This window comes from Metschnikowia bicuspidata, assembly GCF_001664035.1.
Source record: "Metschnikowia bicuspidata var. bicuspidata NRRL YB-4993 chromosome Unknown METBIscaffold_1, whole genome shotgun sequence".
NCBI lineage: Eukaryota > Fungi > Ascomycota > Pichiomycetes > Serinales > Metschnikowiaceae > Metschnikowia > Metschnikowia bicuspidata.
The window spans coordinates 4,781,041-4,793,877 of record NW_017387731.1 but is presented as its reverse complement, the minus strand read 5'-3'; the positions used below and the strand labels follow the sequence as shown (position 1 = coordinate 4,793,877).

General features: G+C 48.4%; 5 protein-coding genes and 1 non-coding gene across 6 annotated transcripts in view; 3 read left to right on the top strand and 3 right to left on the bottom strand.

Moving 5' to 3' along the window:
• The window catches only part of BNI4 (Bni4p), a 4,220-nt gene extending 1,128 nt beyond the window's left edge, over positions 1–3,092 (top strand). The window contains exons 2-3 of the mRNA XM_018854305.1: positions 17–414; positions 466–3,092. Coding sequence (XP_018714805.1) covers positions 17–414; positions 466–3,046 — 2,979 coding nt within the window. The 3' untranslated portion in view covers positions 3,047–3,092. The remainder of the gene's footprint in view (positions 1–16; positions 415–465) is intronic.
• A 46-nt stretch (positions 3,093–3,138) lies between these two features.
• On the bottom strand, positions 3,139–3,396 carry METBIDRAFT_37015 (uncharacterized protein; the record flags this gene model as incomplete). The annotated part of the gene is made up of 1 exon (XM_018856811.1): positions 3,139–3,396. The coding sequence occupies one exon, from the start codon at positions 3,394–3,396 to the stop codon at positions 3,139–3,141; it is 258 nt and encodes an 85-aa protein (XP_018714804.1).
• A 330-nt stretch (positions 3,397–3,726) lies between these two features.
• METBIDRAFT_36560 (exosome non-catalytic core subunit) lies at positions 3,727–4,638 on the top strand (the record flags this gene model as incomplete). Its single annotated transcript, XM_018856758.1, has 1 exon — positions 3,727–4,638. One exon carries the CDS (start codon positions 3,727–3,729, stop codon positions 4,636–4,638), a length of 912 nt encoding a protein of 303 aa, XP_018714803.1.
• Positions 4,639–4,708: 70 nt separating this feature from the next.
• Positions 4,709–5,929, bottom strand: PDR16 (phosphatidylinositol transporter). The gene has a single exon (XM_018854303.1). The coding sequence runs from the start codon at positions 5,814–5,816 to the stop codon at positions 4,779–4,781; it is 1,038 nt and encodes a 345-aa protein (XP_018714802.1). The 5' UTR covers positions 5,817–5,929; the 3' UTR covers positions 4,709–4,778.
• A 2,300-nt stretch (positions 5,930–8,229) lies between these two features.
• On the bottom strand, positions 8,230–8,301 carry METBIDRAFT_t31. Its single transcript has one exon. It is a non-coding gene; the product is annotated as a tRNA-Glu (tRNA).
• A 2,710-nt stretch (positions 8,302–11,011) lies between these two features.
• METBIDRAFT_34728 (uncharacterized protein) lies at positions 11,012–12,736 on the top strand (the record flags this gene model as incomplete). The annotated part of the gene is made up of 1 exon (XM_018856515.1): positions 11,012–12,736. One exon carries the CDS (start codon positions 11,012–11,014, stop codon positions 12,734–12,736), a length of 1,725 nt encoding a protein of 574 aa, XP_018714801.1.
• Positions 12,737–12,837: the final 101 nt, after the last annotated feature.

The following is a 12,837-nucleotide window of genomic DNA, read 5'->3' as shown; positions in this document are numbered from 1 at the left end:
GGACGACGCCGAGGAGGCCGCCGAGGAGGCCGCCGAGGACGACGCCGAGGAGGCCGCCGACAGGCCCTCCAGTGGTGATGCTGCGGACGGCTCGCCACTCACTCTGGCCGCCCTGGCCGCCCTGGAATACGCAAGCGCGTCCGCTTTGCAGCACGAGGCCCCCCGGGACCACGCGGGCCCCGCGGGCGCGCCGGGGCCCCACACGCCGCGGACTTTGGCGGCGTCCAGCTCGTGCCCGGCCCTCTCGGACCGGCACCACGACGTCTCCGGCGCGCCCGAGACCGGGAAACAGCCGCTCGGCCCGGCGTTCCAGCAGCCACGGCTGGCGGGCCCGGCCAGGCCCCTGGCGGCCAAGCAGGCCCCGGTGCGCTCGTTGCTCGACAGCCCGTTCGTCACCTCCTCCAAGCCCGGCACGCGGCCGCCGCCCGCCAAGCCCGCCTCTGTCTTCGCGTCGCCCCGCCCGCCCGCGGCCGCACACAGCCCGCCGCGCAAGTTTCTGTCTGCGGCCAGCATCGCCCTGGCCGCCTCGCTCCAGGGGCAGAGGAAAGACGCCCCGGGCCCGGCCCCTGGGCCCAAGCCCGTGAACCCCAAGCGGTTCAGCTTCCGTGGTCTCTTCAAGATCAAGTCCAAGAACCACTCCCTCTCGAAGCTCAAGGATGTCGACGAGGAGCTGCTCCACGGCAGCAGGCCCGTCAAACTATCCTCCAAGTCGGTCTCCACCCCCGACATGTCGGCCCTCGTGAAAGAGCAGAAGGCGTCCAAACAGAAGAAGCTGGGCTCGAGGCTGGACAGGAGGAAACGCTTTTTCGGCACCAAGAGCAGCAGCGGCACTCTGGGCCAGGACAGCGGCACTTTGAGTAAGGACAGCGGCACTTTGAGTAAGGACAGTGGCGCTTTGAGTAAGGACAGCCCCCGCATCTCCGGGAAAAAGCCCCTCCCGCCAAAGCCCGTTGGACACGCAGGGCCCCTGGAGGCCACGTCGGTCAAAGCTCCAGAGACCGACCGTGTGGCCTCTCCACTTCTTCCACCGGGGCATGAGACACCCGCTGCGGCCTCAAGCATCTTCTCCGTCGAGACGCCGCTGACCGCATACCTTGAACCGAAGAGGGGGACGATTCGCGAGGTGGACGATTCGGACTACCTGCCAAACCTTACCGAGGGCCTGCCTGCGCCGAGTGAGGGTTCCATGAATCACGCTGTTGCCCAAAAGCTATTGGCAGATGATGAGCTGTCCCAAGGCGCACATGAAGAAGTCTCACCTTTCATTTCTCACACCAGTATCCTCAATGCGCCACCAGAAACTTCGTCCCCATCTCAGTTCGGGTCGCCTTTCCAAGTCGCGTTCGACTCCGATGGTGACGACCCCCCTGCTCGCCTGTCTGCAGCTGCCCGTGACCAGCCAGCTCTATCCCCAGGAAGGTCGATGACTAGCAAAAGGTCAAACGAGCAACTCGCAGGGGAAGCTCTTTTCCCAAAGTATCTCGACGCTCACGAGGTGGAGAGCATCGTCTCACTAGAAAGATCCAGGTCCATGAGATCAGCAAAATCCAATAAGAGAAGCTCCTTTCTCAACTACAACGGCTCGGACGAAAACATCATTCTCGGAAAGCATTTGGGCAACTTGTCACAAGGCTCAATGAAAAGATCTGGGAGTATCTTGAAAAACTCACCATCAATGCAGAGCCTGATGCCCGATGTCTTCCACCTGATAGAAACGGCTTTCGAGGATTACACACCTGAAGATGCGACCGAAGCTGTGGAAATCCACCTGCGTGCATCTCCAGCCAACGACGAGGATTATTCAGACTTGATTGAGTTCTCGGACTTCATCGATTTTGACAACCTTGGTTTCTCGGACTCACCACTTCCCGTCCCATTGGAGGCCTACCTGAGTGGTCTTTCGCCGTCGTTGGGAGTATACATGGAGTATGGAAATGGTGCAAAAAGTGCTCCTCTGATCACAACAGAATCAGAGCCAAATGATCCTGTGGCGCCCGATTCTGCAAATGAACAAGGCGACACGAATGATCATGTAGGCTCTACCAACGCAACTGAAAATACGCCTGCTGTCCATATCACGTCTGCTGATGAAACCACCTCCGCCGTCGACACTACTACGGCTATTGACACCACTACTTCCTTCAACAACTCCGAAATACCTAAGGCGGGCGCTGATTCGCCTCCCGCTTTGATTGAAAAAGAAAAATCCCCTGAGATAATATGTGTCTCGTCGCATACGGATCTGGACTTCGACACTTCAAGAGTACCTTCAGAGAAACACGAAATTGACACTGTCAATAATTCGCCCGATCCAACCCCTAATGAAACTCCTTTGAATGGGACATTCAAGTTTGCTATGGAAGATAGTAGGAGGGCGGATAGCCCCAATCAAGCGCCTAGACCTGTTTCTATGTCTTTCCGAGGCTTCAGTGGGTCTGCATTCAAAGACCGAATCTTACCTCAATCTGGTTCACATCAACTGATTCAGTTTGATGAAGACTCTGCTGACGAACATTCAGCAGTGGGTCAAGGATTTGGCTCCTCTGATGAAGAATCTGAGGATGGCATGGACTCTTTTGAGGCACAGGAAGACGAAAAAATGTTCCACTCTGTGTCTGATACGAGAAGATCAGACCATGAGCCTAAGAAAATGAACAGTTTTGATAGGCGACAAAGGCATATAAGAAATGTTTTGGACTTACAGCCACCTCCATCTACTTTGCCGTTCCATCATAATCGAATTCCGTCCATTTCAGATCAAAGCTCAATATCGAGCCCCAAACTGTTGACATCTTTTATTTCAAGGATTCGAAACTCTCCATTGTCTCTGCCGAAGTTGAACCCGTCCAGGCCAACGGTTAAGTTTTCTTCGCGGATTATTTTGTACGATACTTATCATCATGATGAGTACGATCGTCACCCAGAGATTGCTACATGTAATCAGCTTACGCCTCTTTTGGCTCAGCAAATCAAGGAGGAGCTTAATGAGCTCAAGTCTAATATGGAAGTGCACGAGGAAAGTATTTGCTATACACAGTTTTTCTGAATTACTCAGATGGCTTTCGAAGACTCTGGGCCGGGAAAGGTTCGAATGTTTTGACAAACACTGTTCTGCTTGAAAGCTTGTTTACCCAATCCCTATTTACGAGGGACATCTCCTTTGTGCTCGACCAACTGATCTGAAAATTTTTCATGAGCACTCTTGAAGATAGTGTTCAAGTTTTCGGTGTCATCAGGATGCACTTTGGCAACGACGTGCTTTGGGTCCTCCATAACAACAATGACAAAACCTTCCTTTGTTCTGTCAACGCACGTGGTTCCTGCCCATGGAGCAGTATCATATTCCTTTAGGGTGATAGTTGGGGGCTCATTGTTGACGTAGCTTGGGTAAGACATGGCTGAATCAGATGGGAAGAGGTGCAAGTTTACAGTGCAGTCAAACCGAGATGAGAAAAAAGACGAAGCAATCTCTTACAATAGCGTCATTGAGCACGAGAATCCTCAACAAAACCGCATTTATAAAATACATGAAAGCGTGAGCATATGGGAGAAATGAGCCTGAAAATCCATATCTTCTCCTCGGCTTTATAGCACAAGTCTTGGCCGACGTGAAGATCATCTCGGCCATTCGAAGCTCGCAGCTTGAGAGGCGCCGAAGTATTTTTTGGCAAGTGCGGTGCTCATGCACACCCGACTCGATGCCTTTACACCTTATCTTCCTTAAGCATGACGACCGTCGTTCCAGGACAATATCTCGTTCCTGAATACAAAACTGAAGCCGGGGAATCTGGGGATGTTGTCTTACGCTATTTTCCAGGTAAGGGCGCTGTGCTATCATCGATAGACAGTGGGTCCAGGAGCATCCCAGTGATCGTCGCAACTGTGTTGGGCGAGCAGGTAATCCAAGAAATTAAAAAGAACGAACTAGAAACCCCAGATCATGAAACGAATGATGACAAGGAGGAGGAAAGTATCAGCAAAAAGGAAGATAGCAACATCAGGACTTTCTTGGTTTCGGTCGTGCTGGGCAAGAAAAGCGAATACACGCAATATGCGAAGGAAATCGATGCCTCCGCCTCAGACTCAGTCAGTGCTACTGCCACAAACTTGCCACGTGAAGGTGACGAAGTCTTGGTGAGAATCACACGTCTTAATTTGAAACAGGCTTTCTGTGAGGTCTTGTGTGTTTACGGATATGGAAACGTATCTCCAGATGGGGGGCTAGGCTCAAATGGAACTTCCGCACACTTCTCAGTTCCCATGGGAGGTGGATCTCAGATTCTCTCATCCTATGGAGCCGTGGCATCTTCCCAGAGCTTCATGTCTGGCGCACAGCCATTGGATATTGGTGAAGCATTCAAGGCCGTGATAAGAAGCCAAGACGTCAGATCCACGGATAGGGATAAAGTGAAAATAATCGACTGCTTCAGGCCTGGCGACTTGGTCAAGGCTGTAGTTCTTTCGCTCGGTGATGGATCCAACTACTACCTCACGACCGCCCGGAACGACCTCGGCGTGATTTTTGCCAAGAGCGAGGGCGGTGCGGGTGACCTGATGATCGCCGTCGACTGGGAGACAATGGTGTGTGAAAAGACTGGCGTTGTTGAGAAGAGAAAGTGCGCCAAGCTATTTGAGTAGTCGGTGCAGCGAAGGAGAGGGGCTAGGGATCGCAGTATTACTGCCCACAAGGCTTGAAGCAGCGATACAAAGAAGAATTGCATAGAAATATAATATTGAAAACGTGCCACCGGGAAGCCCATACTACTCACATATACTACTCACATGTACCAATCCACGGAGTACCTCAACTCCGCTTCGTCGCCCCGCAAGTCCTCCTCGGATAAACCGATCTGGGAGCCGAAGGCCTCGAATCTCTTGACATACAGTCTCTTTCTCTCCAGGGCCATTTCCACCATCACATCCCAGTACTTGGCATGGTCATACTCGAAGTTGACCTCGCCCCCAAAATCCTTGTCGAGCTGCGCCACGGGCACATATTCAGGGAACGGCTGGTCAAAGACCAACTTCTCGCGGGTAAGCGGGTCGATGAACGGGTGGATGATCTTCAAAAACGTCCATGCAAGCAAGGGGATGTTGGTCAAGAGAGCCTTGCCCAACCGCTCCGGGTAGTGTGTCTGCAAAATGTGCAACACTTGTCTGCCGATGTTCACCGGAGGAATCTTGGTGCTGACGGTGCCTGCAGGCGACGCCTTGAAGTCGATAAGAAGAGCCAACGAGTCCTGCGCCGACGGCATGAAATCAATCACCCTCTCGAGCATGTACACCATGTGCTGGACCTGCCTGTGGCTGGTTTTGGTGTTTTGCCTCCCGGGCTTCAAGTAAAGGCAGGGCCGCGAGTCGTTGTCAAAGCCTAGAATCACCTCTTTGCCCGTCTCGTTTTCGGGCGCCACCACCAGCAGGTTGAGCTCGTTTTCGGCCTCGGACATTTTCGAGAGCCCGAACTCGCGGCGCCACGCCAACGTGGCCTCGATCCGCTTGGCTGCACTTTCGTGGTCCCATTTCGTAGCACGCAAGTACCGCAAAATGCATTCCCGCGAGAGCCACGCCTTTTCGTCCACAGTGAGCGGCGAGAACAGGTCACGGGGCCCGTTTTTAAGTGCCTCCTCGCTGGGCGCGATCCGCAAGGATTCCGCCGCCATGTGGGCAAGAACAAGGCCGTATTTCTTCTTTTCCTCGGCGGTCAATTCGGTCTTGGCCGGTGCTTTGCACCCGGCACTGGGCCGGTCAAACGGCGTATACGTGACCTGCTCGTTGACCTTGGCCGATGACTGGGGCTTGTCTTTTTTGAAAAACATGGGATGCAATGAACGCCTCAGAAACTGTGTGGTGAGAAGAAGCCTGGCGTGTTTTGCGGGTCGGTAGGTATTGCTCGCGGGTCCAGCGAGAATGCGGGCGAATCTGGCTTTCGAAACTCTGGGTGCGAAGCGCCTGAACAATTGCAGAGCTCAAACAAAAATATGCATGGAATGGCGGCCCTTTATGTAAAGACAGGGCCGAGCGGCGTGCTGCACCTGCCGTCATATGCCTGGAGATGTCTGCCTTTTGGGGGACCTGGGATGGCATATTTCGGCTCTAATTAGTCAAGGGCATCTCCGGCTGCATGCACGGGAAAACAAGCACTTCGGCCCGGAGATACGCGCACTATCACGGGCCGAGCCTACGGGCAGTTTTCACCTTCGGCCAAACCCGTATATTCCTGGCACCAGGCACCGCAAGTTTTTGATTCACCTTTGGATCCCAGGAACTGTGGATTTGACACATTGAAAAGAGGGAATCCCTTCTGATACTGACGTTTGCATTGTATTCTTCCACGGGACAATGGAGCATGTTCGGCACACTGAGTCTCAGACGAGCCGTGCGATAGTTCACGCGTCCTGCAGTACGCCTCACTAAGGCGCGTGCAGGCACATATAGTCACTTATATGGCGGACGGACCAGCGTGCCCAAGCCGTCTCTATGAACCAAGTCTAATGCGGACATTCTTATTGTCTGCACAAGATACGCTTCTCTATGGTATCGGCCACTCCCCCTTGCAAAGCCGTTTCAACGGAACTTGGATGGTGCGTGTGTAGTAGTGGAGAACTCGCCATACAGTGTCTGAAATATCTCACATAGCGTGCAAGAATGACCTCTGATCCAACAGTCAAACATGTCTGTTGATAGCGTCAATACATGGGTGGATAGCGTCGATACTGGGGTGGATAGCGTCGATACTGGGGTGGACCGACTGCTTCCCGAAATGACTGCTCTATTGATTCCTGGGATCACTCAGCTTTTGCGATCTTTTCTTTTCCTGGGAACTTTCTTGCTTCTGTACGCTTTCCTTTCCCCCAACACATGTCCACACTTGTTGAGCATTTTCCTGGGAATTGTCTTCCAGACAGCCCTTCATTCATTTTCCAATGGAATTTCTATTAGCGAGCTCGAGCTGCCTTCAGTGAAGATGTAGGCATGCCGAGACATGTCCAAAACTCACAGCTATTCTGGTTGTGATGCTTCTGAACAGACTGGCAGTCATACGCAACACGTCACCGGCCAAATCTGAAGACTTATGCCAGAAAGCTTGAGCGGAATATGTCAGCTTGTTTTCAGAATGGCATTCTGCCGTACTTCAAAAGTCCCGATGCTCAGTTAGCATCTCCACGGGCATTTCCAATACTCTCCACGTGCATCTGCTCAGTGTTTTGACAGGTCTCCAGCATCTCGTGTAGCGAGTCGAATAAATGGGCAACCATCCATCGCCTTCAATCTTAGGCTGCTCAACAGTATAATTGGTTTTTTATATACCAGTAATACGTTGAACACCTTTGCTATAGAAAGCTCAGGTTACAACTCACGAGAAAACGTTTGGCAGTCTTCGACTCTCAAAAATTTCCAAAATGATCGTTCCCGGCCTGAAGTGGTTCCTGTTTCATCTCAGAAGAAAGCTTTTGGTATCATTTCATTGAGGTGTATGTGTCACTCCCCCTTCATCAGACAAGCTGATTCATCCCAAGGCCAAGAGTCTTTTTCTGCTTTAGCTCTCAAAAATGGTCCACCGTCTGCCGCCACCGCTGAACCTAGGGGCGACTTTGGGTCTTTTGATGAATGATATCATGCAAACAACTTCCTTATGCTGTAAAAGTAGATTCCGACGCTGGTAACACTAGCATTAGAAGAACAAGAAATGTTGTGGGGCTGATCGTGTGCTGATGGACTAAACTTCCATGGATCATCTGATGATGTCAGACTAGCAAGCGGTGTACACATCAAAGATGTGATTTTCAAGTCCTTAAACAAAGCGGCTTTCTAAAGCAAGCGCCAACCATGTCGTATTATAATTGGGGCTTTAGGGACTTTTCTGGACACTCATAGTCATCTCCATCTTGTTGGCAGGGGTCCTTACAAATTGTGAAATAACTGAACTTCACTGCCAAATTGCTGACACTGAGTCACTCATCTTTACCCGCTCGCCACCCAACTTTTCTCCAATATATTGTTGTGAGTCCTTAAAGATTTGCGGCTCGCGCCCTTACGAATGATTTGAGAAAGCTTTTCTTCTGAAACAATCGAACGGCATTTATGTTCAGCATTTTACAACTTCTAAGTGTGGAATGGTGGATATTCCGGAATACAGTACTTTTGATAGGCTATTAATAAAGGGAGTCACGAATGTGGCCTCCTCTGTTATTCAGAAAAGAAAAAAGTTTTCTGGAAAACAATTTAGAACTCCGATACGGGGAGTCGAACCCCGGTCTGGACGGTGAGAGCGTCCTGTGCTAGCCGTTACACCATATCGGATGATTGATATTGAAAATTAATGTATAATATATATACTTGCTTATAACACAATATCATAACCATATTGAAATTAATCATTTCCTTTAAATTTTACTCCAGAAGTGACGGTTAATTGTATTGGGCCTGTTGAACAGAACTCACTCCAGATGCTCCAAATACTGGTGGCAAGAGCTAAAATTTACCAAGCCCATGAGCTTGAACTCAATGTTGGCCCCAGCCGACAACTCATTGGAGAACTTAACAAAATTAAATTGGTTCGTCACCACGATCTTCAAGGTCTACACCAGAAGGCGTGGCGAGTCGCAGGAAGTGGGATCCTTAAGTCCGCTACAACCAGCTGAGTTGAAGCGACTACTACAGGAGACCTATCCTAGGAGTCGATGACGTAATAATCAATACGTAAACAGATACGTGCCATGAGGACTGTCCAGGCCGTGACTAACGGAAGGGGACGGGCCGAGCTAAGACACTTGGTACGTAGCTGGGAGCTGTTTAAAGGTTTTTATATATATTCGTTATATAGTTTTGCCCCTTTAAGCAGATGAATCTAACCAAAAAAAAAAAATGAGGTCCCATGATTTCGTTCTTTTAATTGATTTTTGTTTTTGGTAAATTCATCTGATTAAAGGAACAAAACTTCACATTTATACATATACACCCTTGAAAAAGCGTTCAGATACGTATCCAGTGTCAAAAATCGACCGGTCTCTTCTAGTGATCACGTCCTGGATGGCTCGTTTGGGACGCTCTGTTTACGTGTTGGACATTATGTCATCATACCCTAGGGTAAGTCTCCTGTATTAGTCCCTTCAGCATCAAATGGCTGGAGAGGAATCAAGGAGCTAAAGTTTTGAAACACGCCACGTCTTCTGATATACCTTGAATATTGTGGTGACGAACAAATCTAGAATTGTTAAGTTCTTCAAAAATTTGTCAACTGGAGCCAGCATTTCTTTTAAACTCATGAGCTTGGCAACTTCGTCTACCAAATAAAATAGCGTGGCAAGAGGGTTCATCCAGCTATGAACTAACAGGGGGTACGAGCTGCAATTTACACTGGGTGCATAATAAAAATGAATCATAGAGTCCCACAGAAGAAACCTAAATCTTGTTTCATTCATTCAATAGTAATTATTCAACGGGTCATGAAATAAAAGAAGTACTTATCCCTAAGATAAGAGCAAGAATAATCATAATACCCACATAGTTGTCACTACTGAGACATCTCAACAAATGATTGTTTAATGATGTATAGCATAAAAAAGTACATCACTTTTTTGTAAAGAAAGCTTAGATCGGGGGATATGTTTCTAGTTCGTTGGTCTCACTATGCTCTGTTTGAAAGGCAGTGGCTGGGAAGATCTCGGGGATGAGTCAAAATTTTAATTTTACAGATTTCACCTAATTTTAAATGGACCTTTACATTTTTTATCTGCGCATCTATAGGGACAAATTGACCTGATTCAGCACGGAAGTCTGGGGCGAGCTTCTAGGCCCTTTTTACCATTAGTGCTTTTTTATACATTTTATGGTATGCTCTGCTTTTAGTTTCCAAATATTAAACATAAATGAATATTTTTCAACATTTCCCCCCCCCCCCATATGGTCGTGATGCTGAAAAAAATAAATCCTATAGCTGAAGTAAACCAAAAGTAAGTCGTGAGGTTGAGGTCAATTGGAATAGACGCAGTGCGAATGCATATTGATGACTTTGCAATGGATTTGGTACTAAAAATGGAAGGAAACATAGAAAAAACAAGAACTATTTCCAAATTTCTATTTTTTATGCTCAAGAATATTCTTCTTTGTCTGTGATTTGATGTTCGAGTGCAAGTCATATTTTCAAGGAGGAATCTACCTTTTTTAATTTATCTGAGATAGCTCACGATTTTAAAAAAGACAAAGTTCAGTGGCGCACCACGGTGTAATATCTATATACACTAGAGAAATGTTTTGTTTGAAATAATTTCTATATGGCTTATTTCTAATTTTATAGTAATTGGTGAAATGTTCCACATATATGAGAAACTTTTAGGAAGACTCACTCACCGAAACAAGGATATGGAAGCACGTCAACCAGTCTGTATGTGACATGTAATTTGATAGTACATCACGAGATATGGCGCAAAATCAAGAGTTCGATCAATGATATCTGACTTATACTGCTCTAGTCAAGGAGCTCATGAATGATGTATGAGCTAAGTTATTTTATGTTATTGTATTCAACGAGAGATAACAGTTGTGCGGCTTCTTCTGGAGCCTCGCAGCCGGTGTCTTTAAGACTTTTACGAGTGAAAGAGCTACAAGTTCAAAGAAAATTCTAAAATAATTACAAGGTCCAGAATTGAAAACTGAAAAGGCCACCTATAATTTGAATCTCAGGACTATGCTGCCCCAATTTCAAATATATGCTTAGTGCGGCCGCATGAACCTTCCCAATCGGGTGCGATCCGCCGTGGTTGGGGACGACAGGAAACGCGTCGGATAATCCGCTAGTGGTAATCCCCGCGCCAACTTCCTTATCAGGGCATCGTTCAGTGTACTCAGATTCGGCGATACGATATAAAAGCTCTGGGACACCGCTTCCTGTTTTAAGTTATTTCTCTTTTTCTTATTTTACTGAAATCAACTGAACAAAAAAAAAAAAAAACTTTAATTCAAAGCTTGCAAGAAAAGCTACATATCATACAACACATTTCATTTTATAAACATGGTGGCATTTACGGATTTCTTGGTTGGTGACCCACTCGATAACTATGAAGACTCCGCAAAGTACCAGGCAAAATACTTGCCCAAACTTGAGCAGTATAGAAAAAACTTGGCTGACGGGATCTTGCCGGAGTACGCCGTGCAATTGCCTGCCTCAGTGCAGGAATTGACAGAGGGCCAATTCAACTCGGTCAAGTATTTGAAGGACAACAGGCTCTTAACTCCTGAGGAGTTTGAAATCACCGATTCATCAGTGGTTCAGATTACCTCCACTATTGCTAGTGGTAAATTGTCTTCTGTACAAGTCTTCAAGGCTTTTGCCAAGAGGGCCACAATCGCACACCAATTCACGAACTGTGCGTTGGATCTTTTCCCAGACGAGGGCTTACAACGTGCGCAGTTCTTGGACGAGTACTACCAGAAAAACGGCAAAACCATTGGGCCCTTACATGGGTTGCCTGTGTCTCTCAAGGAGCAGATGAACTACAAAGACAAGATCACTCATGGTGGATACGTGTCCATGATTGACAACATCCCCAAGAAACACTCTGTCACCACGCAAATCTTGCAAGATTTGGGAGCCGTGTTCTTTGTCAGAACCAACCAGCCACAGACTCTCATGCATTTGGATGGAAACAACAATTTCATTGGCCACTCCAGGTGCCCTTTTAACTTGGCCTTGTCCTCGGGAGGCTCGTCGTCCGGTGAGGGTGCCATTGTCGCTTTTGGAGGCACGCCTCTAGGAATTGGCTCTGACATTGGTGGAAGTATTCGTGGGCCTGCCGCCTTTGGTGGATGTGTTGGGCTCAGACCGACGACAAACAGATTTTCAAAGGCTGGAGGCGTGTCTTCCGGAGCAGGCCAAGAATCAGTGCCTGCCGTGGAGGGTCCCATGGCCAGATCTGTAGACGACATTGATTTTCTTATGGACGTGTACATCAACCAAGGAAAACCATGGGTCGCAGACTGTACGACTCTTCCCTTGGCCTGGAGAAAAGCCGAAAAACCCAAGCCCGAAGACTTGACCATCGCAATCATGTACGATGATGGCATTGTCAAGCCCACGCCTCCAATTGCCCGAGCTTTGAAAACCGTGGCACAGAAATTGCAGGCGGCCGGTGCCAAGGTGGTGACATTTGACCCAATAGAGACCGAGTTGGCCCGCGATACTGTGTGTGAGATGTACTCATGTGATGGCAACTACATGCAACGCAAGATGTTGGCCGACTCGGGCGAGCCATTGACGAAATTGACCAAATGGGCGTTGAACTATGGGAAAGGCGCCAAGCATTACAACGTTGCCGAAAACAGGAAACTCAATGTCATAAGAGATCAGTTGAAGCAGAGGTACACCGACTATTTGAATGAAAACAAGATTGACTTCATCATCTCCCCTGCCTACAGCAACGTGGCACCAAGGCCGGAGGAAATCTACAACTGGTCTTACACCTCACTTTACAATCTCATTGATTTGCCTACTTTGGTGGTGCAGACCGGGATGTTCCAGGACACTGATCTCGATAAATGGGACGAGTCGCATGCCTCGTATAAGCACAGATCTGCCTTGGAACAGCTCGAGCTCGACAATTACGATCCCGAAAATTTCAAAGGTGCCCCTATTGGCTTGCAAGTATCTGGCCGTAGATATTTTGATGAGGACGTTGTTGCTTTTGGCAAGACCATTGAGGATGTGTTGGAGGTGAACTTGTTTGATTTGTACAAGTAGACGCGAAAGCTTATCGCGGCATGGGCCATAGAGATAAAGCCCGAGAACAGCGGCTGTTCATATCTACGTGCAAGATCACATGATTTTGGCATGACTGAAAA